We start from the raw sequence: 26,466 nt of genomic DNA, 5'->3' as shown, positions 1-26,466 counted from the left end.
GATATAGGTAGCTAAGAAAATGTTTACTTTAGTGTACTAAATGGTACTAAATTTGGTCAATTTATTATTGGCGTAGGATATGTAGTTAGTTTTAGGAATGTGTAATTATATGTACTAAATTGTACTAAATAAAGTACAATTTGTATTTGGGCGAATCAACAGGGGTGGAATCCTAAAATTTAGAATTCAGATTACTGTGGGAAATTGTAGAATTGGGAAATGTAGAAAGCTTTAAAAATTCGTACTAATGTGTACTAAATTTGGTACAAATTGGAATTGTTATGAACCGATGGAGCTGAAATTTGGAATGAGAGTCAGGATAGATGCACCAAAGGGTTATTGGAAATTTGAACTTTAAATTTAGGATATGTTCTAAAATAGTACTAAAGTTCTGAAATGGTACCATTTGGTATTATTTGAGGGAATAAAGCTAAAACCATGAAATTTTGCATGAGAATCAAGGTTGGAAAATAAGTTTGATATATGAAGGTGGTTTTGGAAATGTGTACTAAGTGCCCGAACTGTACTAAATTGTACTAAATTTGAAACAGTTTGGTTTAGGGAGAACGTATGTAGCTGGAATTTTGAAATTTTTGTTTGGGGTCCCTGTTGGTGGTAGATTTGTGATAAAGAGATGTTTTTGAAAAGGTGTACTACAAGTGCACGAAAAGCACTAAATAGTTCTACGTTTGGTACAATTTGGCTTTGAGTGAACAGAAAGTTCTTGAAATCTGAAATTTGACATTAGGGTCGCTGTTGATGTGTAGCCAGGAAATATGGAAGTGATTGTGTAAGTGTGTATTACAATTGTACGAAATGTACAAAATGGTACTAAATTTGGTATTGGGTGAAGAGATGGAGATAAAATTCTGAAATTTGATGTTTAGATTACTAATGGCAATTGTGTTTGAGATTTGCCGGTGGTTTGAAAATTTCTACGAAAAATACTAAATGATACTAAATGTGGTATTCGGTGAAGGGATAAGACTGGAATCGCGAAATTTGATATTCAGGTTTGTATTGGTATCTGGAATTGAGATATGTTGGTGGTTTTGGAAATGTGTACTATAATTTTTATGAAAAACACTAAATTCGGTATTGGGTGAAGGTATAGAGCTGAAATCCTGAGTTTCAAATGGATGTCAATGTTGCGTCCTATATTTTTTACGAAAAATACTAAAATTGGTTTTGAGTGAATACAGGGTGAGGCAAAAAACTGCAACAAAGTCAAACGCCATCATTTTTTATATTTTTTACATTTTATTGAATTCCCGGCGAAGCGCTTGCTTGTGGTGATCGACACTTTGGTATTTTTAGTGCCAAGATAGCTTTCCAAAATACTCCAGACACAATAGTCCAACGGATTGGTATCTGCAGATTTTGGTGGCCATTGTGAGCTCGAAATGGAACGAGGAACCTCATTTTGTAACCATTCTTGGGTGGCGAGTGCTCAGTGGAATGGTGGTGAGTCCTGTTGGAATGTCCAAGATCTGCGGCCAAAATGTTTGCGTGCCCAAGGCTTTAATACACCCTTCAGAATATTTTCACGATAATATTCGGCATTTATTCTGATGCCACGGTCGATTAATACGAGCTGTCACTTTAATAATCAATCAACAGCAAACTGCCATTGGATGGTAAAGACTAATCAACTTCTTGACAGCGGCTGCTTAGGATGAAAATAATGAAAGACAAAATAAGAAAAAGTAGAAAAAATATGTGTCAGAGGAGAATTTTTCTATACGAAAAATGTCTGTACTGGGCCAGAGCCGAATTTTTTCCTACACGGAAAAAAGTCTCAACTGTGCCAGGCGAGACATTTTTTCTATACGGAGATTTTTTCTATACAGAAAAAGTATCTACTGTGCCAGGCGAGAATTTTTTCCTATACGGAAAAAATCTCCTCTATGACAGACGAGAATTTTTTCCTGTACGGAAAAAAGTCTCCACTCTGACAGCGGAGATTTTTTCCTATACAGAAAAAATTCTCCCCTGTGCCAGAGGAGATTTTTTTATACGGAAAAAAGGCTCCACTGTGGCAGAGGAGATTTTTTTCTATACGAAAAAAGCCTCCACTGTACCAGAGGAGATTTTTTTTATACGAAAAAAAAGTCTTCTCAGTTCGGGGCCTCAGGGGCCTGAGGCTAATTTTTCTATACGAAAAAAGTCTAATCAGGAGTCTGAGGTTAATTTTCTCCCATACGGAAAAAAATCTCCCCTGTGCCAAGCGAGAATTTTTTCTTATACGGAAAAAAAGTCTCCCCTGTGCCAAGCGAGAATTTTTTCTTATACGGAAAAAAAAGTCTCCCCTGTGCCAAGCGAGAATTTTTTCCTATACGGAAAAAAGTCTCCCCTGTGCAAGCGAGAATTTTTTCCTATACGGAAAAAGTCTCCACTGTGCCAGAGGAGATTTTTGCCTATACGGAAAAAGACTCCACTGTGCCAGAGGAGATTTTTGTCTATACGGAAAAAGTCTCCACTGTGCCAGAGGAGATTTTTGCCTATACGGAAAGAGTCTCCACTGTGCCAGAGGAGATTTTTGCCTATACGGAAAAAGTCTCCACTGTGCCAGAGGAGATTTTTGCCTATACGGAAAAAGTCTCCACTGTGCCAGAGGAGATTTTTGCCTATACGGAAAAAGTCTCCACTGTGCCAGAGGAGATTTTTGCCTATACGGAAAAAGTCTCCACTGTGCCAGAGGAGATTTTTGCCTATACGGAAAAAGTCTCCACTGTGCCAGAGGAGATTTTTGCCTATACGGAAAAAGTCTCCACTGTGCCAGAGAAGATTTTCCTATAATTTTAACAGCTCTCTCGGAGTGGCTTAGAAATTACAGCAGTCTGAAGTTGGTTGCAATTTTTTCATCACTGTATTCTCTAATTTTTTTTAACAATTTTTTCTCGGACTTTTTTGCGATTTGATGTCTGAAAGTAACATTAAATTTACTTTTAGGCAGAAGGTGTCAAAGGAGGGAATATTCTACACAAAATTTCACTATGAATCTCAGAATAAACAATATATTTAGGTACGATAGTTTTTAAAAAAATCTTATTCGAAATGCATGTACTACAAAGCAAAAAATCAACCCATTTCTTTTGTGATCAAATCAAAGATGCCCTGTCCCCTCTTTTCGCTGCCTCTCCAATTCTTCCTTATTCCAAGTTGTCAAACCAACCCGAATTCAAGGTATAAAATATATTTATTTCAAAATAAAAATAAACGTTAATTATTTTCACAATAACAAATGCCCGTTAAATGCATAAACAACCCCGTCCAACTTATGATTTACTTTCTATGCCACAATTCATGTAATCGAACAAATGTAAGGCAGCTGTGTGGGGCAGGAGGCGGGTCCAGTTATTCAAATGCAACATACAGGGCGGCAATGCCACATTTGTCAGCTCGCAACGATGGGCTTCAATGATTTTCTCGGCCACATATTTGGCATCCAACATGGCCAGCATGGAGGGGAATCTAGAATGGACACTCTCGCAGAGTCCGGTGTCAACGGCATATGGATAGATGACGGTGAATTTTATCTGAAAAAATATTGAAAATTATTATTTAAATTCCTTTCTCCCTCCATTTCTTTATTTCACCCACCAAATTCTTATACGGACCCAAATGCATTTCATTGTACAGGGCCTCCATAAGACCGCGCACGGCAAATTTCGATGCACAATATGGCACCAGGTTGGGTATACCAACCACGCCACACATTGACGACAGGGCTATGATGTGTCCACGATTTTGTTCCTTCATGTGCGGCAGGAAAGCTTCCAATGTCCAAAAGTGCGCGAAAACATTGATCTCAAACGTCCTGCGTATGTCATCTGGGGTTTGTTTTTCTAACGGTTTTGTGGGCATAATACCGGCATTGTTTATTAGCACCGATACTGGACCAATATCACGCTTTATGTGTGTGGCTAGATTTAATACTGCTTCGCGATCCGTTACATCGCAGCTAAGAGGGGAGAGAGTGAAAGGAAAAATTGTTATTCAAGGCAATGTGATATCATTTTTATGAATGTGAAAGGGAGGGAAAATAGAGATTTTTTGAATGAATTCAAAATCTGGGGTTCATGAATAAAACATTTTTTTCTCTGGTTCAGAAGGTCCTTGAAAAAAAAAAAATAAAAATCCCCAGGTCGTATCGATAGAATATTAATTTGATGGTCAGTACAACAAACCACAACGTTAACTTAGGTGGTACCGTTATATGGGGACAATTTAAACAAACAATTTAAAAAAAATATGTTTCAGTTCAGAGGGTGCTTGGCAAAACATTGTTTAAAAAACCCATCTTTCAGTTTTTTTTTTTCAATCCTGGTTTTTGGTTTAGATGTTCAATTCAAATATGTTTTTAAAATCGACGAAAATCCTTAAAAATAATATTTATATTTAAAATTTTCACATTTTTTACGATTTTTTGTCTCGGATGATTTTTGGAAAAAATATTCCTCAAAAAATCCGTAATTGTTAATCAAAATTGTAATTTTTTGTGGGAAAGGTACCAGAAGAGGTGGTCCGATATCATCTTCACACCATATCTTGTATTAGTAGAAATATTGGGATGTGGAAGTTTAAAAAGAATCAGAAATCAGATGCATATTTCGCGTCTTATTATCGTTAAGGTTATTCAAAATTTTGAGACCTGGGTAGGGGAGAGGTTGAGATTTACAGAAGGGTCCGATATATTCCATCTTCACACCAGATTTTGTGTTCATAGAAATATTAAAAGACAATCACTTATTAAGAGTTATAATTATTTGAAAACCCACCATCAGATACCAAGAGAGACCTAAATATCAAGTTTCCGGATTTAAACTCTATCCCTTTATCTAATACCAAATTTGGTACCACTTAGTACTTTTCGAAAAATTATAGTACACATTTTCCAAACCACCTCTAAGTCTCATCCTCAGATACTAACAGTGACTTCCATATCAAATTTCGGAATTTCAGCTTTATTATTTCACTCAAAACAAAAAATTGGTACTATTTAGTACTTGACGTACAATTACAGCACGCATTTCTAAACTCCATATCTCAACTCCAGATACCAACAGAGACCTCAGTATTAAATTTGACTATTCTAGCTCTATCCGTTCATTCAATACCAAATTTAGTACCATTTTGTAATTTTCGTACAAATAAAGGACGTATTTCCAAAATACCACCAAATCTTAAATATTAGATACCATCCAAATCTCAGATACCATCCGTAATCTAAATATGAAATTTCAGAATGTGATCTCTATCCTTTCAACCAATACCAAATTTAGTACCACTTATTACTTTTTGTACAATTATAGTACACATATAATATGTCATATGTCCAGGCTATACATGAACAGCGACCTTAATAACAAATTTCAGATTTCGTGCACTATCTCTTCACGTAATATCAAATTGTAGCAAAAATAGTACTATTTAGTACTTTTTGTATACATGTAGAATGTGTAGAATGTGTACAATCACCAACAATGAACCCAATACAAAATTTTTAATTTAATTTAAATTTCAGCTCCATCAGTTCACCCTAAACCAAATTGTTCCAAATTTAGTACCATTTACTATAGTTCCCTCACATAGTACAAATATAAATTGTTCTTTATTTAGTTCAATTTAGTACACATTTCCAAAATTATCTAGATATCTCAATCCTACACTCCGACAGTAATCCTTTTTCCAATTTTCAGGATACCAACTCTATTGGTTCTCCCAAAATTTAAATTGTACCAAAATAAATACTATTTAGTACACATAATTACGAAATTCCAAATCTACCAACAATCCTCAGTCCTGGAATGCAATAGTGAAATTATTTATAAATTTCAGAATTCCTGCTCTATCGAAACTGTACCAACATCGAAATTGTACCAAATTTAGTATAATTTAGTACTTTTCGTGCACATAAGTACAAATTTCGAAAACTTCATCCATACGGCAACCCTGTATTCGACGGACCCATCTGGCAACGCCATAACTTTTGACAAAGATGTCACATCGCTTAATGGCATACCGCGTTTGAAGCGTCAGTCCAAGCAGATTTTTACCATGAACCAATACACGCCACGCGAACTCTCTGAAATAGTTGAAATTTACATTCAACAGAAGAAGTCTATTGTGAAAACTCAACGTGGTTTTAAAACATTAAAAAATGTGAGAAGTTCGCCTTCTAAGAACACCATTAAGCGTTTATACGAAAAATGTTCGACTGGTAAGGCTCTTTCTAATCCGAAGAGGCCATATAAAAGTCGACCAAGGCGATCGGCCGAGAATATCGCTGCCGTACGAGCGAGTGTTGAGAGGTCCCCAAGAACATCCCAAAAACGCCGTTCTCAGCAGTTGGGCATGGCTCGGTCCACTTTACAACGGATTATTCGCATTGATTTGCATTTGTTCCCGTACAAAATTCAATTGACGCAAAGAATGTTGCCTGCGGACAAGCCTCGTCGATTGGAATGGGCCCAAAGGCCCGTCCTGCCAGTAATGCTAGTTTCAAATCTCAGTATTCCAGCTCCATTCGTTCCTTCAAATGCAAATTGTACTAAATTTAGTACAGTTTAGTACTTTTTGTATACATGAGTACACACTTCCAAGACTACATTCTTACACCGACTCATCTCCTTAAACTTGATTCCCATTCCAGACTTTAAAGTTCTTAACTCAAACTGTTCACATGATGCGAAATGGTACCAAATGTAGTACATTTAGTACTTTTTGTACATATATAGTGCGAATTTTAAAAAGTCCTTTGGTACATCTCTCATAAAATTCACTTGACTTGACTCACTTGACCCTTATTCCCAAGTTTAAGAGTTCTAGCTCCCCTGCTTTCTCAAATACAAATGATACCGTAATTAGTACATTTTAATACTTTTTGTACCGTTCTAGTGTAAATTTCTAAAATCCCAGCTTTTGCTGACCCTGCCGACCAAGAGTGACCCTCATTTAAAATTTCTAGATTTTGCTTCAGCCATTTAGTCTGGGCGTTGATGAATCGTTTAGTCAGTCAGTCAGCCAAGTACTTTATCCTTCTATTAATATAGATTACAGTGTACCAAGTTAGAACCCGAATCGGTCCATAAAGCCATTGAGAGTTATTATGCGCTACAACCAGGCAGAAAGACGGACGGACACGTCTAGAACGACTCGAAATGAAACGACTCGAAAATTGGTTGGTCCTTGGAAGAAAGTGTACTTAAAAAATGTACGTATGTTGGTCCTTGGAAGAAGTCCCATCCCTTGGAAAAAGTCTCCTTTAAAAAAACACGTTTGCAGGAAATCTTCTTAAATAAATACACGTCTTTTAGTCATTGGAAAAGGTCTTCTTTAAAAAAATCACGTTCGTTGGTCCTTGGAAAAAGTCAAATAATCTCTATTTGTTGGTCCTTGATAAAAAGTCTTCCTTAAAGGGTCCTTAAAAAATCAACGTTTGTTGGTTCTTGCAAAATTACCACCTTCTTGAAAACCAAAACCTTCTTGGTTCTTGGAAAACAGTCGTATTCCAAAAATTGTATTAGTTTGTCCTTTGGTAAAAAGTCCTCTTTTAAAAAGTGACGTTTGTTGGTCCTTGGAAAAACAATTCTCTTAAGAATCCATTTTTTTTGGTTCATAGAAAAATATCTTCTAAAAAATCCAGTTTTTACAAAAATATTTTTTTTGAAAAAATCCACGTTTGTTGGTCCTCAGGAAAGGGTCTTCCTTATAAAATCCAAGTTTGTGGGTCTTTGGAAAATCTATTCTCTAAAAAATCCCCTTTTTTTGGACCTTGGGAAAATATCCTTTATAAAGTCCACGTTCGTTGGTCCTTGGAAAAGGGTCATCCTTAAAAAATCCACATTTGTTGGAAATTGAATTGAAAAAATTATTTTTTTTAAAAATTTTCGTTGTGTTAGGTGTTGGAAAAATATTCGTTAAAATTCCTCGGTCCAAGAACTGCCTGCCCTTGAAAAACATTTATACCCTTTGCAACTTACATATAACTGTGCACCACGCCCCGATTGAGGGCCTTGGCCTTTTTCAATGTCTCCTTATTGTTCTTCTCGTTGATGTCCACACAGATAACGGTACTATATTGACTGACATATTGCATTGTCAATTCACGACCAATACCATGTCCGGATCCGGTTATCTGAAAGAGAAAAATTCGAATTGTTTTACAAAGTGTCACTGGGTTATCTATTGTACAGCTGCCACTTCTTACCAACACAATTTCACCACTGACATCTTTGGGAGTTTTCCCGACTACTTTCTCCACCCCGGCCTTGAATACTTCCAATGTCATTTGACAAATTAATACAATAAAATCGAATATGTCTTGTATTATATCAAAGATATGCTTGAGGGCCGGAGTTGTTCTGGAAAAAAAAAATAGAAACTAGTAAGGCAAAGTAAAAAGTGGGGCGGGCCGAATATATGATACCCTACACTACTAGACATATTTGGTAGATCTCCCGTAACAAAAGAATTTATTTCAAGTAGATCATACCACCTATCAACGTTTGGCATTAGAGCAGTTGTGATTTGGTTTCAGAGGAAACTAATGTACAGGGTGAGATAAAAAACTGCAACAAAGTCAAACGGCATAATTTTTACACTTGCATGAAAGCAAAAAATGTCGGAAATAGCATCAAATTTAGAATAAGTTTAGATTTGTTCGAGTTGATCACCTTTGGCACGAATCGTGGCCTTCAAACGGCCAATGAAACCGTCAGACCCTGCCCGAATGTTGCTCTGCGATATATTGATATTTTTTAGTGCCAACCTTGCTTTCCAAAATACTCCAGACACAATAGTCCAACGGATTGGTATCCAGAGATTTTGGTGGCCATTGTGCGCTGGAAATGAAGCAAGGAACCTCATTTTGTAACCATTCTTGGGTGGCGCGAGCTGAGTGCGATGGTGCTGAGTCCTGTTGGAATGTCCAAGGTCTGCGGCCAACATGTTTTGCGTGCCCAAGGCTTCAATACACCTTTCAGAATATTTTTGCGTTAATATTCGACAATTATTCTGATGCCACGGTCGATTAATACAAGGCTGTTATGGCGAACCACGGCTCACGGCCCACACCATCACCATGGCCGGCGCTTGAGTACTGGTGGAAAACCGAATATGGTGCACATTTTCAGCAGACCTCTTTGGCAAGTAAACGCGATCATTTTGTTTGTTTACAAACTGCTGGACACCCAATGTTTTCTCATCGGAGAAAACCAAATTCGGCAGTTCCCCACTTTCGGCCAAACGAAGCAACTCTTTAGCTCTTTTGAGTCCATTCTCCTTCTGTTGCGGTGTAAGTTCTGGCACTTTTTGGGCTTTACCCCGAGCTCATTCTTCAAGATTTGCCGAATGGAATATTGCGATATGTTCAGCTCAAGAGCCATTTTCCGGCAACTGCGAAGCGGGTTTCGATCAAGTCGCTTTTTTACTTTTCGATACATTTCTGCTTATGTTGCTGTTCCTTGACGTCGGGCAACACTACCAGCATCACGGTAACGAGCGATGGAACGAGACACAAAACACTTATTCACATTTAAATGCTGGAGTGCTCTGACGATAGCCACTTGTGGTTTTCCAACAAAATATAAAGAAATCACACTATCACGCTTAAATTCCCTCACGAATAACTTTTTTTCAGGAAAATTCTCAGCGAAATGCTTTCGAACGATTGTAAACAATATAATGAGCTGTCACTGGAATAATTTTAACAGCTGTCGGACAAGTGGCTTAGAAATGACAGCAGTCTGAAGTTGGTTGCAGTTTTTTTCATCTCACCCTATATACATCGGAGTCGAGTTGTATAATATGGAAACATACGTCCCAAAATTCACTCCATTTGGGCTGATATTAGCTTTTATTTGCGCCAGAAACCTGAAATCGGATTATAAATATATATGGGTGCTATATCCAAATCTTGCTGATCTCGAATTTGGCAAAGTTATTTTCGAGCTCTATAAGATATCTGGTATCCAATAACATTCTTGTGGAGTGCATATTAAGAATGTGAGGGGCTTAAAGCTCCAAACCGACTTTCGCCAAATTTGATGTACTTGCTCCTAGACTGAATTCGGCAGGATACGCCAAAATTCAGGTAATTTGGACTGCGATTGGCCATTTTGGTGCACAATTAACCCGAAATCGGTTGAAGATATATATGGGAGCTATATCCAAATGTGAACCGATATTGATACAATTTGGCACAGGCATTTTTGGGCTGTATCTGATATCTGATCCCCAGGATCCTTCATGGTGGGTCCATATTACGAATATGAGGAATTTAAAGCCCCAAATCGGATGAAACATATATATGGGAGCAATAGCTTTATCTCAACCGATTTTCACCATATTTGATGAACGTGCTTCTAGGCTGAATTCGGTCGGACGTGCCAAGATTCAGGTCATTTGAACTAATATTGCCATTTGGTGCACAATTAAACCGAAATCGGTTGAAGATACATATGAGAGCTATATCTAAATTTGAACCGATTCTCACCAATTTCAATGGGGTTCGTCCTTGGGCCAAAAAAATATTGTTTGGAAAATGTCATCTAAATTGGATAATAAATGCGACCTGCATTTCGTTGACAAAAATACATAGACAGACGGACGGTCGGACAGACAGACGGACTGATATTCATAAATCGACTTAGAATGTGATTCTATGAAGATCCTCCAAAGTAACTATGGGTCTATCTCGTTTCCTTCTCCATGTTACAAAGACATAATACCCTGACCACCTTGTGGTGTAGGGTATAAAACTAGAAAGTAATTTAATGGCGAATATTGATTTGAATCCCCATATAATCCGCTTGGAAATATTAATTTTAAAATAACCTCCATGGAGGACAAACATTCCTTTCCATTTGATTATAACAAACAAACAATTTCTCATGCTGATGTTTATATTTTTTCGATATGCAAAAATGACTTTCAAACTTACCCCGTTTTTATAACTTGGTCAGCCATAATTTATGTTTTTTATTTTCTTGTTGTTGTTGCTTGCTTTACAATTTTCCTTGGGAGGAGAAAAACTCAAGCCTTGTGCACTTGTAAAGCTTCCTTCCACAACAAACACTTCCGGCTAGCGGCGAATACTGACTGGTCAACTGAAATACTGCCACAATAAGCGATGTCTGTTGTGTTGCGTTGCGTTCGAAGCTCTGCCTCGCTATGTGACGTTCTCTGCAACCAAAGAAAATGAAAGGAAAAACAAAATTCAAGAAAAACACATCAAAACCGATTTTTATCTTCCACAAATAACCGAAGGGAGGGTAATAAACGGAACAAAAACTCGTTGCACGTTGCAAAGACTTGCACTTTCGTTTGCCACACAAATTGCAGTGGTTGTTGTTGTTGTTGTTATTTATGTTTTTTGTTATTGTTGCCTTGTTGGTTGCGGGTAATGGCACAAGTCTCCAACCATGTTATGCGGTAATGCGGCCACCAGCTGCCATAAAACTTGCCATCAAACATTGAATAACTTTTATTGTCGAGTGCAACAAATAAATAGAAATGGCAATGACTCTGAATGCTTGTGTTTGGATGCACCGAGGTGACCAGGTTTGGGTTGAGATTTGTTTTGAAGGACATAAAAAAGGAGATTTTTCAAGGCAAAACTTGGATTTTCAAGGAAGATTATTTCAACATCCAAATACGTAGCATTTTTATACCCTACACCACAAGGTGGTCAGGGTATTATGTCTTTGTGCATTTGTTTGTAACAAGCAGAAGGAAACGAGATAGACCCATAGTTCCTTTTGATGATCTGCATAGAATCACATTCTGAGTCGATTTATGCATGTCCGTCCGTCCGTCTGTCCGTCCGTCCGTCTGTCCGTCTGTCCATGTATTTTTGTAAACAAAGTACAGGTCGCATTTATTTCCCGATCCAGATGAAATTTTGCACAGATAATTTGTTTGGCCCAAGGACGAACCCTATTGAAATCGGAGATAATCGGTCAAAATTTAGATATAGCTCCCATATATATCTTCGTCCGATTTGCCTTTTATTGTGCACCAAACGTGTAATATCATCCCGAATTGTATGGAATTTTGCACATACAACCAAATTAGGCCTGAAAATAAATATGCCAAATTTGATCGAAATCGGTGCAGATATAGCTATAGCTCCTATATATATTGTTCATCCGATTTGTTATTTTTGTCCACCGCCGCCGTAATATGCACTCTGTAACAACAATATTTGGGGAAATATATCAAATGCAGCTCAGAAATACATTTGCTAAATTTTATCGAGATCGGTTCAGATTTGGATATAGCTCCCATATATAACTTCGTCCGATTTACCTTTTATTGTGCACCAAACGTCTAATATTTGTCCAAATGCGATGCAATTTGGCACTTACGACCGAATTGGGTCTAGAAGCTAGTATGTCAAATTTGGTGAAGATCTGTTCAGATGTAGCTATAGCTCCCATATATACTGTTCATCCGATTTGTCATATTTGTTACCCACAGCCGTAGTATGCACTCCGTAACAACGATATTCAGGGAAATATATCAAATACAGCTCAGAAATATCTTTGCCAAATTTTATCGAGATCGCTTCAGATTTGGATATAGCTCCCATATATATCTTTATCCGACTTCAAATTAATTGTGCACCAAATGGGCAATACAGGTCGGAATTTAAAAGACACAAATGCTTCGGCATATTAAGTCCTTTGAACTTTAAATTATAATTATATTCATAGCGTGTATGATTGAATTATCCCATATAAACTTTTAATTGTTATGTGGAGCTCTACTTATTTAGCAAAGTGGTGTAGGGTATCATAAAGTCGGCCCCGCCCGACTTTAAGACTTTCTTTACTGGTTAAAGACTATTTTTATATGGACCAAGATACGTGGATTTTTTAAATAATATTTTTGCCTAAGACCAACAAAATAATAGGGTCGACATTTTCAGTTTTCAAACCAAGTCAGGAAAAGTCAAAAGTCAGGCAGGGCCCTCTATTTGATAGACTACACCACTACGCATATTTAGAAGAGCTCCCGTAACAAAATAATTTATTCGACCTATCAACATTTGTCTTTAGAGGTGTTATAGTTTGCTATAGAGTGCATGATATCACTTGGAAAAGATTATATTAAAAACAAGTAAAAAAACATTAAGTTCGGCCGGGTCGAACTCTAAATACCCTCCACCTTAGGGTAAAGGAATCATTAGAACCCAATATGACCCACAAATACCAATTTTTAGACATATTCGTGGGAAAATGTGGCAAAAAACCATCAAAATACCAAAAATCGGGAGGTACCGCTATATGGGGCTATACAAAAACGTGAACCTATACATACAATATTTCGCCAACGGAGCTATAACCTTTTAGGACACACAAATATCAATTTTCAGACAAATCCGCGAAGAAATGTGGAAAAAATCATCAAAATACCGAATATCTGGAGGCACCGTTATATGGAGGTTATGCCAAAACTTGGACCTATGTTTCGCCAACGGAGCTAAAACCCATTATGACCAACAAATACAAAATTTTAGACAAATCCGTGAAAAAAAATGTGGCAAAAATCATCAAAATACCAAAAATCGGGAGGTACCGTTATATGGGGGCTATACCAAAGCGTGGATCCATACATACAATATTTCGCCACATGAATTAGGGCCTATTTCGACCTACAAATACCAATTTTCAGACAAATCAGTGAACAAATGTGGCAAAAGTCATCACAATACCGAATATCGGCAGGTACCGTTATATGGGGACTATACCAAAACGTGGACCGATATATCTCATTTTCAATACCAACCATCCTAGACACAATGCAAATTGTTCTGCTAAATTTTGACGCTCTACGCTCGTGATTTCAACAGACAGACAGACAGACGGACATCAACCTAGAACTTTATGCTAATTATGAATATATATACTTTATGGGGTCTACGACGAATATTGAGGGATGTTACAAACGGAATGACAAAGTGAATATACCCTCCTTTCCAAGGTATACAAATATATATCGCAGCCGAGTTCCACAAAATGGAAACGTGCGTCCCGAAATTCACTCCATTCGGGCTGATATTAGCCATTATTTGGCAATATACCTGAAATCGGATTAGGGATATATATGGGAGCTATATCCACATCGTTGTCGTTCTCTATAAAATTTGGCAAAGGTATTTTCGAGCTTTATAAGATATCTGGTACCAAATATCATTGTTGTCGGAAGTACGTGAACGGACAGACGGACGGACTGACTGACATGCATAAATCGACTATCTCGCAAGATAGACCCATAGTTACTTTTGAGGATCTTCATAGAATCACTTTCTGAGTCGATTTATGCATATCAGTTCGTCTCTCTGTCCATGTATTTTTGTGAAAAAATGCAGATCGCATTCAATATCCGATTGAGATGAAATTTTCCAAACAATATTTGTTTGGCCCAAGGACGAACCGTAGTGAAATTTGTGAGAATCGGTTCAAATTTTGATATAGCTTCCATATATATCTTATTCCGATTTCGGGTTAATTGCGCTACAAATGGCACATCCAATCGAATTCAGTCTAGAAGTAAGTACATCAAATTTAGAGAAAATCGGTTCAGATATAGCTATAGCTCCCATACATATATTTCATCCGATTTGAGATTTTAAGTCCCTCACATGCGTAATATGCACTCCACAAGAATGATATTTGGTACCAGATATCAGATACAACTCAGAAATAAGTGTTTAAAATTGGCTAATATCAGTTTAAGGATAACAGCAAGTGCTTCAAATTTGGTGAAAGTCGGTTCAGATATAGCTATAGCTCCCATATTTATGTTTATCCGATTTGTGGTAATATGGTCAATATGCACTCCACAATAATGATATTTGATACCGGGCATCAGATACTGCTCGAAAATACCTCTGCCAAATTTTATCGAGTTCAAATGTTTATATAGCTTCGATATACATATTCATCCGATTTTACGGTAATTGTTCACCATATATGTAATATCCTCCCAAATTGAATAGATTATTTCACATTCACCCAAATTTTACCATTTGGTGAAACTCTGACAGGTATATATCTATTGCTCCAATAAGTATTTTTATGCCCTCAGCCATATGGCTAGAGAGGGTATATATATCATTTTATACGGCCAAAACGTGCCTCATCAAAATAACAGTTTTAGACCCTAGGTCTAATCTGTTTCAGGACATTTAGAGTCGATCTAGCGATGTCCGTCCGTCTGTCTATCGTCTGGCTGGCTGGTGCGCACTATAACTCTCGAAGGGAGTATCCGATTTGATCCAAACTTGGTATTATTGTCAAACTTAGATCGAGTTCGGAGATGGGCAATATCGGTCCACTCCTTCCGGTACCATCCACACAAAATGTCAACATTTTCAACGAAAATAATTTACTGCACAGAAAGAGAAAGGATAATACGAATTTGCTCCTCCACTCCACTCCTCCCCAACAAATGGTCAAAATTTTGAATATCAATTAAGCTCATAAGACGCGAAATTATACATCCCAATATTTCCATAAACACAAGATCTGTTATAAAGATGGTAGAGATCGAACCATTCCTTCGTGTATCTCCTCGACAAAGGGTCAAAGTTTTGAATAGCCAAAACGATCATAAAATCCGAAATAAGCATCCGGTTCTCTTCAAATTATACACATCACAATATTTTTATTCACCCAAGGTCTGGTGTGGGGATTGGATATATCGGTTCACTTCTTCTGGTACCTCCCCCACAAAGTTTAAAAATTTTGAAAATCCATGAAACTCATAAAACGCGAAATTAACATTCGATTCCATTCAGACTTGGAACATCTCAATATTTCTATCAACACTATATCTGTTACTAAGATGATAGAGATCGGACCATTTCTTCTGATACCTCCTCCTCATAGGGTTCAAGATTTTTGGAAAACAAAACGCTCAAAGAAGGCGAAATATGCATCCAACTCTCTTCAAATCTCTTCACACCCAAATATTTTTGCTAACGCAAGATCTGTTTTGAAGTTGATGTATATCTGCCAACCCCTTCGATCTTCACCAAATTTGACATACTTCTTTCTAGACTCAATTTGGTCGTAATTTCATCCCATTTGAGCATTTGGTGTACAATAAAAAGGCAAATCGAACGAAGTTATATATGGGAGCTATATCCAAATCTGACCCGATCTTGATAAAATTTAGCAAAGGTATTTCTGAGCTGTATTTGATTTTATTCCCAAAATATTGTTGTTACAGAGTGCATGTTACGGCTGCGTAGGACAAAACTAACAAATCGGACGGGGGGGCTATGGCTATATCTGAACAGATTTCGATCAAATTTGGCATACTTAATTTCAGGGCTAATTTGGTCGTGTGTGCAAAATTCCATATTATTTGGACTGATTTTACACATTTGGTGTACAATAAAAAGCAAATTGGACGAAGATATATACAGGGTTGCCCATATTCAACGGACCCATCTGGCAACGCCATAACTTTTGACAGAGATGTCACATCGCTTGATGACATACCGCGTTTGAAGCGTCAATCCAAGCAGATTTTTACCATGAACCAATACACACCACGTGAGCGCTCTGAAATAGTTGAAATTTACATTCAACAGAAGTCAATTGTGAAAAAAATGTGAGAAGTGCGCCTTCTAAGAACACCATTAAGCGTTTCTACGAAAAATTTGCGATTGGTAAGGCTCTTTCTAATCCGAAGAGGCCATATAAAAGTCGACCAAGGCGATCGGCCGAGAATATCGCTGCCGTACGAGCCAGTGTTGAGAGGTCCCCAAGAACATCGCAAAAACGCCGTTCTCCGCAGTTGGGCATGGCCACTTTACAACGGATTATTCGCATTGATTTCCATTTGTTCCCGTACAAAATTCAATTGACGAATTCGTCGATTGGAATGGGCCCAAAGGGTCCAAAGGTCCGTCGAATATGGGCAACCCTGTATAGAAACTATATCTAATTTTTTACCGATTATCTCCAATTTCAATAAGGTTCGTCCTTGGGCCAAACAAATGATTTGTGCAAAATTTCATTTGGATAGGGCAATAAATGCGAACTGTACTTTGTTCACAAAAATACATGGACAGACGGACAGAGGACGGAATGTGATTCTGTGCAGATCATCAAAAGGAACTATGGGTCTATCTCGTATCCTTTGGCCAGTTACAAACAAATGCTCAAAGACATAATACCCTGACCACCTTGTGTTGTATGGTATACGTATGGAACATTTCGGTCCGCTATATCTGTTACCATACGTATATTTCCACAAAAAATTCCACATACCTCGTATAAGTATAGAAGATAAGGTCCAGATCTGGCACGAATTGGTCAATATTGGCCAACTGCTTCGGAACCTCCCCAAGAAAAGAGTCAACAGTTTGAATAATCAAGGCTAGGGGTATAAATCTAAACTTTTTTTGCTACGGGAGCATAATGGTGTAGGGTGCCATATAGTCGGTCCCGCACGACTTTTGACCTTTCCTTACTGGTTTCAAATATATTAGACGTGATTTAAAAAATAAATATATAAATAAAATAAAAATGATTCAACTCAAGCTTCTCACATCTCTATATTTTTGACAATCTCATATCCGGCATACGGGTGGAATTTGTCGGCGCACTTATTTTCATATAATGCGTATGTAGTACCTTATATATACTACTCCGCTTTATACAGGTGAGAAATGAAAAATATCGGCCAACTCACTTTCGTTCCTTCCCCTAAAAAGGTTCTGAAATCATCTCGACAATTGGGTGCAAACACATCACAATTCTCAAAAAAAAAAACCTTTTTTTTCGAAATGTTGCAATTTTATCAGGTGTAAGGTGGTCTTTTCCAGAAATTGATATAGTTTCTTATCTAAAAGTCATAAATATTTCCATTATTACTCAACCCACTCCTACAAAACTTAAACCCCATGACATACATCTATTAGACAATCCTTTGTCATCAGTTCGAAAATATTTTCATAGCCGGAACAAACACCAACAACGCAATGCGGAAGTTTTTTTGTTTATTTAATGAGCAATACAAGTTGGTTGCATGGCGCCGAGAGATAGAGAGATATAATTTGTGGCACAAACATGAAGAAGACAATAACAATAACAACAACAACAAAACCACACTCGCAACAAACGTGCCATTCATACAACATCCATTACTGCAGTTTTGTAACATTTCATTTGGGTTGCAATATGTTGGAATGTTGCAAACAACATGTATGCAACCATGCAACACAATTGGACTAGAGCAAAAACTTGTTGCAACATTTGTTTTGCACTTAATTTTAATTGTGACAATTAATTTTTTGCTCTCTCTCTCAAATTACGTTTCAAATTTTATTTCACTTTCAATTTCAAAATAAAATTCACAAAATTTAAAACACCGCCTACCGAACTATTCGGGCGCCCGTTTCCGATGCGTTTTTATTTCCAAGAGAATTCAAACCGCCTTGTTTCGCTATCTAACCCCAACTGATTCAGTTGAATGCAGGCAGCTTTCGGAAAAGCCAGTTGGCAGTTGGGTTTAGTAGCACCGGGGTATCTTTGCAAAAAAACAAAAACCTCGGCTGCAGTTCGGCTGTTGTTTCAAAAAAGCCTTTGTAAATGGATATCGGAATTATGCGTTGATGGGTTCGTTTGTTCGTTTGTGTGTTGTGGATTTACTGATAGCCTATGTTCGTCATACATGCGGGTTAAAAGTTCGTTGGTTGTATTCTATTTTGCATTTAATTACGTTCTTATCGTCTAGGTGGTATACCCCCAGAATTGGTAATAGCATACTTTTGTTGAAAAGTGTTGAGCCGAAAAGTGGTATCATACCCCTACGCTACACCACAAGGTGGTCAGGGTATTATGTCTTTGTGCATTTGTTTGTAACGGGCAAAAGGAAACGAGATAGACCCATAGTTCCTTTTGATGATAGAATCGGATTCTGAGACGATTTATGCATGTCGATTCGATTCGATTTATGCATGTCCGTCTGTCCATGTATTTTTTTAAACGCAGTACAGGTCGCATTTTTTGCCCGATCCAGATGAAATTATGCACAAATCATTTGTTTGAACCAAAGATGAACCGTATTGAAATTGGAGATAATCGGTCAAAATTTAGATATAGCTCCAATATACATCTTCAACCGATTTCGGGTTAATTGTGCACCAAATAGCCAATATAAGTCCAAATGATCTAAATCTTGGCACATCCAACCGAATTCAGTCTAGAAGTAAGATCATCAAATTTAGAGAAGATCGGTGCGTATATAGCTATATCTCACATACAGGATGAGATGAAAAACTGCAACTGCAGCTTCAGACTGCTGTCATTTCTAAGCTACTCGTCCGACAGCTTTTAAAATTATTCCAGAGACAGCTCGTTATATTGTTTACAAGCGCACAAAAGCATTTTGGTGAGAATTTTCCAAAAAAAAAAGTTATTCGTGATGGAATTCAAGCGTGATAGTGTGATTCCTTTATATTTGGCTGGAGAACCACAAGTGGCTACTGTTAGAGCACTTCAGCATTTAAATGTGAATAAATATTTTGTGTCTCGTACCGTAATACTGGTAGCGTAGCCCGACGTCAAGGAACAACAGGAACGGACGGAAGAAGAAAAATGGCTCGTGAGCTGAACATATCGCAATATTCCATTCGGCAAATATTAAAAAATGAGCTCGGGGTAAAGCCATTGAAATTTATAAAAGTGCAAGAACTTACACCGCAACAGATAGAAAATAGACTCAAAAAGAGCTAAAGAGTTGCTTTGCTTGGCCGAAAGTGGTTAACTGCCGAATTCGGTTTTCTCCGATGAGAAAACATTCGTTATCCAGCAGAGCAGTTTGTAAACAAACAAGATGATCGTGTTTACTTGCCAAAGAGGTCAGCTGAAAATGTATACCTTCGGTTGGCCACCAGAACTCAAGCGCCGGTCATGGTGATGGTGTGTGCCGCCATAACAGCCGATGGTCCCTCTCCGCTCGTATTAACCGACCGTGGCATTAGAATAAATGCGGAATGTTATCGCGGAAATATTCTGGAGGTGTATTAAAGCCTTGGGCACACAAACATTTTGGCCGGACATTACAACATTACAATCCGGCTTGGACATTACAACAGGACTCATTACCATCGCACTCAGCACGCGCCACCAAAGAATGGTTACAAAATGAGATTCCTCGCTTCATTTCCAGCTTTTTTTTATTTTTCCAGTAGGCAGGTTAAGTTCGTAAATGGGCTATGTAGGTCCACGTTTTCATATAGCCCCCATATAACGGGACCTCCCCATATTCGGTATTTTGATGATTTTAACGACATTATTCACCGGAACTGTTTAAAATTTGGTATTCGAAGTTCGTAATGGATACTACAGCCTATGACAGAAAATTATCTGTGCAGGTTCACGTCTTCGTATAGCCCCCATATAAGGGTACCTCCCTATATTCGGTATTTTGATGATGTTAGCGTCATTATTCACCGGAATTGTTTCAAATTACGTATTTAGAGTTCGTAATGGGAAATACAGTCTGTGACAGAAAATTGTCTATGCAGGTCCACGTCTTCGTATAGCCCCCATTTGCCAGTACCTCCCTATATTCGGTATTTTGAAGAGTTTAGGTACAATACCCACCGAAATTGTTTGAGATGTCGTATTTAAAGTTCGTAATGGATGCTACAGCCTATGACAGAAAACTGTCTGTGCTGGTTCAGCTCTTCACACAGCTCCGATATAACGGTACCTCCCTATATACGATGTTTTGATGATTTTAGCTCATTATTCACCGTTTACTTCAAGTTTCGAATTTGAATATAATTATGACTTATGACAAACAATGCCTATGTAGGTCCACGTCGTATAGGCACCAAAATATCGGCTATATTCGGTATTTTTAATATTTTAACAGCAATTTTTAAGGATTTCCAAACCCGTTCCAAATGGTGGAGGGTATTCAAAATGCTTTTGTACGCTTGTAAACAATATAATGAGCTGTTACTGGAATAATTTTAACAGCAGTCGGACGAGTGGCTTAGAAATGACAGCAGCCTTTTGTTGGTTGTAGTTTTTCAAATGCCTCGGCAAATGTTAGTAGCAATTGAATCAGAGGAGGAGAGAAGCTCTACTAAATATGTTAAGTGGTGTAGAGTATCATAAAGTCGGCGCCGCCCCACTTTAGGACTTTCTTTACCGGCTTTTTTTTTTCAATGCGTCACAACCAACCAATTGTAGTCGCAACAAAAATATCGCATTTCTGTTCTATTTTGACCAGATAATTTTATGCAAATTTGATTGGTTTGGCATATTTAAATTGTTTTCAAAAAAAAAAAAACATGGACTTTATTTTGTTGAAATATTCGAAAACTTGCTGTGAACAGGTCAATCACTTGACTTCGTCGTTCTGTTTTTAATTTTTTTTTTTGGGTGTTAAAACAAATTAGATATGTTCGAATTTGAAAAGTTCGAAACGCAATTCTGACGGGGGTCTGCCGGGCATAAATGTTGTTCTATGTGTTCTTTCATAGACATTCCGTCTGTGTTCACATGAGACAAGACAACTAATAGCGCGTTTTCATAAAAACTTTAGTTCGGATTAAGTCTTATTATCGGGATTTATTAGCTTCATATGGTATTATTCAATTAAATTTATAGAGTGTCTATACTCCAAAAAAAAAAAAAAAAAAAAAAAAATATTGAAAGCAAAATCTAGCAGATTATGACAGTACAGTTTAAAATTAAAGACATGTATATCGACTTTTCAAAATGTTTACAGCTGAAAGTAACCTAAAAGGGGGGAAAGGATCTTCCCTCTTAATCCAATACGTGGATTATTTTGGTCCTTTTTTCCAATACGGTTAAAAGTCCGTTAAAATGAGATCATAAAGACAAGAAAAGTCTGCATCTTACCTAAACGCCTGGAATTCCTTAAAGTTTATGTAAAATTCTCCTTCGATTCTAAGGCACAATCTTCATTAAAACTACATTTTTTGGAAAAGGTGTTAAAGGAAAAAACAGTAAGGAAAAGTCAAAAGGGCCGACTACACCACTATGCATATTTAGTAGAGCTTCCGCAACAAAATAATTTATTTTTTAAACCCTACAACACTATGTGTTGGGGGTATTATAAGTTTGATTGGGCCAAAAATTATGTAACACCTCTAAATATTGGTTTCCCACATAGGAAAGTATATATGGATCTTCCTATCTCGCCGAGCTGAGTCGATCTAGCTATGTATGTCCGTCCGTCCGTCTGTCCATGTTAATTTGTAATCACTCTACAGGTCGCAATTATGGCCCGATCTTCACGAAATTTAGAATAGAGGTGGGGCTAGGGTCAGAATAGAACCCTATTTCTTCTGGATATGATCGCATAATATTTAGGGGTTGAAATGGACCAAAAACTGAAAAAATTCCTGATTTTGCAGTTGCTCTACAGGTCACAATTATAGACCAATCAAAAAGGAAGTTAGCATGGGGCTAGAGGGTAGAAGCCTTCCAATTTGGATGGTCATCGCGTAATATGTAGTGGGTGAAATAGGCCACAACATTTGTTTTAAATAAAAGTCAAATTTCCCATTAAACCGCGAATAGTTTTGATCCCGGCGAAATCACAATGAACGAAAAGGCCAATTCTGACCGTTACGTAGATGCCGATAGTAAATATACTGGATATATATAGCGAAATATATACAATATGTATATACAAAGGAAGGGGATGTTAGCTAGAATGGTTATATCTCATGAATGGCTGCACCGATTTTGACACATTTTGTCAATTCAGAATGCCCTCTTGACATAAAAGTATAAAATCTAAAAAAATCGCATAATAAGATGCCTATAATGGTGATAATATTGATTTTGTACTATTATGTGATTTTTTTTATTTTTTCATATTTTCATCGCATGCGATTCTTTCAAATTGACTTATAATATTGAAGTGTAGATTTTGTAATATTTTTCCACCTTACAACACAGGTTGGGGATACAATATACAGATTGCAATTATCGTCCGATCCTCACGAAAAGGGAAGGGTTAGGCTCAGAAGGGCTAGGCCTTTTATTTTCAAAGATGTCCGCGATATATTTAGGGGTTGAAATGGACCAACAACTAAAAATGTTTCTGATTTTGCAGCTGTTATAAAGGTCTTAAATAGAAACCAAAGGACACGAAATCTCGCATGAAGTTAGAGTTTAAGATAGCGGGTAGAATGGATCACTATTTTTGTCTGAAAAGTACCAACATTACTTACAGGCGATATCCGAAATACACAAAAGGTGAACTTCTGGCTTTTTTTTGCTCATTTCGTTGACGAATATAGCCAAATATCGTAGACAAGAAAATCCTACAGATGAGTCTAAATTTTGAGATACAGAGGGGTCTCTTGTTTTTGGAGATTATCGCAAAATAAACCAAAAACAGAAAAAATGTCCTAATCACACAATTGAAGCCAATCGACACGCATTGAAGCCACAACAACTAACAGCACGACGGAGTACGTAAATATAGGGCAAATGTCCCTGTTCAAAATGCTAAGGGTAATATCTGGGCAGTGCTCCGGGACATAATTTTAAAAGCGAAATCTTCCAAAATGGATTTGGACATAAGGGGGCTTCTAACATATTGTAGTGTTGTAGGGTATCACATGGTCGGCCCCGCACGCCTATAGCCTTTGCTTACTTGTTTTAATAATAATAATTATTATTATTATATGGGCTGATATCAGCCATTATTTGCACAAAAAGCCTTGAAATCGGATTAAGGATATATATATATATAGGATATATATATATATATATATATATATATATATATATATATATATATATATATATATATATATATATATATATATACGACCTACATCCAAATCTGAACAGATCTTTATAAAATTTGACGGAGGTATTTCCGAGCTCTATAAGATGTATGGTATCAAATATCGTTGTTGTCGGACTTGAACACCAAATCAGATGAAACATATATATTGGAGCTATATCTGAACCGATTTTCTCAGAAATTAATGTTCTTTCTTCTAGTCTGAATTCGGTGTTTTCTACCGAAATACAGGTCATTTGGACTGATATTGGTCATTTGGTGCACAATTAACCCGAAATCGGTTGAGGATATATATGAGAGCTATATCCAAATCTGAACCGATGTTGACAACATTTGACACACTCATTCGGAGCTGTATCTAATATTTGGTACCAAATATCATTGTTGTGGAATGCATACTACGCTTGTGAGGGACTTTTAACCCCAAATCCGATAAAACATCTATACATGGGAGCTATAGCTATATCTGAACCGATTTTCACCAAATTTGAAGTATTGGTTTATAGGATGAATGCAGTCGTAATTGCCGAAATTCGGTCCATTAAAGCTGATGTTAGCCATTTGGGGCACAATAAATCTGATATCGGATAAAGATATATGTGGGAGCTATATCCTAATCCGATCTCGATAAAATTTGATAGAGGTACTTTTGAGCAGTATCTGATATCCGGTGCTAAATATCATTCTTCCGGAGTGCATATTACGCATTTTATCCCAAATCGGATGAAACATATATATGACAGCTATAGCTATGTCTGAACCGATTTTCTCCAAATTTGATTTACTTGCTTCTAGACTGGATTCGGTGTTATTTACCGAAATACAGGTAATTTGGACTTACATTAGCCATTAGGTGTGCAATTTACCCGAATTCGGTTGAAGATATATGGGAGCTATATCTAAATCTGATCCGATTATCACCAATTCAGTAGGGTTCATCCTTGGGCCAAATAAACATTGTGTGCGAAATTTCATATCAATCGGATAATAAATGCGACCTGAATTTTGTTCACAAAAATACATGGACGAACTGACGGACTTACTGACATGCATAAATCTACAGAAAAAGTGAATTCTTTCTCCCTGTTAAAAACAAATGCACAAAGACATTATACCCTTATCACTATATGGTGTAGGGTAGTTAGGTTACTTTTCGATGCAAACTTTCAAAATGGCGATACGCTTTTATTTTTTGCTGGATTTTCGGGTAATTATTGAAAAAAAAAAAAAAAATAAAATAAATGTTGACGCACAGTGAAATTAACACTTAGAAATTAAAAGATATAGTATTGTCCTATGTTAAAGTGCCATAATAGTACTTAATAAAGTCTGCAAAAATACTCCTAATTGGTAGAAGCTATTCTCTCTTTAAAAAAATATTTCTACCTTCTAAGGTCTGTTTATTTCTTAAATTCTTTTATCCTCTACTCTTTGGCCTCTGACTGGACAGTCTTCGTCTGGAGATTAAAGATTTTGAATCAGAAAACGAATAACTTAAAATATTCACTCATACATTTCTTCTGTCAAACAACGGCAAATCATGCTCCTGCAATCTCTGGTGGCTGTCAGCGTTGCCTCTCTTCCTTTGCAGAGAATATGTTGCTGTTATTGTTGTTTGGTTCATTGTTTTGTTTATCAGTCGTCGCTAAAGTCAAGGTTGGAGTTGAACATAATTATTTTGTTGTGTTCTTTTTTTTTTTTTTTGTAAATTTCACTACAATCTTTTGTTATGTTGTTACATTTGTTGTTTTTTTATCACAAACTTAGCAAGACGTTGTTTTTGTATTTTTTTTTATGATGATAAACCAGTTTGAGGAGTAATTTCAATAAAAATGCAATTATTTTTATTGTTATTGCATGAAGCTGGATTGAGAATTTTTATGGGCAGGATGGCTAGAAGCTTCGATTTTATTTTTAAATTCGATGAATCAACTTTAAGTTCAAAATAAAGGGTTTCGTATCAATAGCTGAAGTTAGAGGAGCAGGTTAGCTAGGTGATAAAATCCATTTAATATATAAATATCTGACAATGGGACCTATAAAGTTTTCTATTTATTGAACAACTAGTTTTTTCCCTTCCTTTACAAGGGAAGGCCCTCTTTTTGCAAAAATCCTCCGGAATTTTATACTTTCTTAAAGCATATTGGTATTAATAGAAGCTCTCTAGAACTCTTTCTGCAAATGGGCGCTACTTTATTAGAATGGAGCTACTTTCTTGGAGAAAGAAGGATCTTCTCTTTAGGAACAGTGACGTAACGAGTAATGCATTTCGTAACCATTTCACGAGAACGGGTGACAACTAGAAAACCATTTGAGAATAATAGGAGCTCCTTAGTCCATTTTCGACCATTTTGTACAAAAACGTCTCGTTTGGTCCATTTTTTCAAGAAAGGTATATTCAGTACCCTTTGTTTTATAAAATATATCTTTCGGTTTGATATAATGATGCGTCTGTGCTCTTCCTAGGAAGAAGTGAAACATTTTAGGAAGAGGAAAGAAATATTTAAACAGAGAGAGAGAGAGAGAAAGTGTAGTTAGCAGGATGGTTTACCTAGGCAGGGAATGTATTTGGCAAACATGTAAAGATTAATGGGATCTATGACTGAAAAGAAAGTCAGACGTTTTTATCTATCA

At 36.9% G+C, this 26,466-nt stretch overlaps 1 protein-coding gene across 1 annotated transcript; it reads right to left on the bottom strand.

Annotated features, from left to right (window-relative positions):
* Positions 1–3,180: 3,180 nt before the first annotated feature.
* Positions 3,181–18,554, bottom strand: LOC101890521 (epidermal retinol dehydrogenase 2). Its single transcript, XM_011297256.3, has 6 exons — positions 18,402–18,554; positions 10,946–11,187; positions 8,213–8,366; positions 7,986–8,140; positions 3,604–3,964; positions 3,181–3,539 (listed from the first exon to the last, which is right to left on the bottom strand). The coding sequence occupies exons 2-6, from the start codon at positions 10,969–10,971 to the stop codon at positions 3,279–3,281; spliced, it is 957 nt and encodes a 318-aa protein (XP_011295558.1). The 5' UTR covers positions 10,972–11,187; positions 18,402–18,554; the 3' UTR covers positions 3,181–3,278.
* Between the last annotated feature and the right edge of the window lie 7,912 nt (positions 18,555–26,466).

The sequence above is a fragment of the Musca domestica genome, unplaced genomic scaffold (genome assembly GCF_030504385.1).
Source record: "Musca domestica strain aabys unplaced genomic scaffold, Musca_domestica.polishedcontigs.V.1.1 3, whole genome shotgun sequence".
In the NCBI taxonomy this organism is placed as follows: domain Eukaryota; kingdom Metazoa; phylum Arthropoda; class Insecta; order Diptera; family Muscidae; genus Musca; species Musca domestica.
Note: the sequence above shows the minus strand (reverse complement) of the source record. Positions and strands in the feature narration are given on the sequence as shown.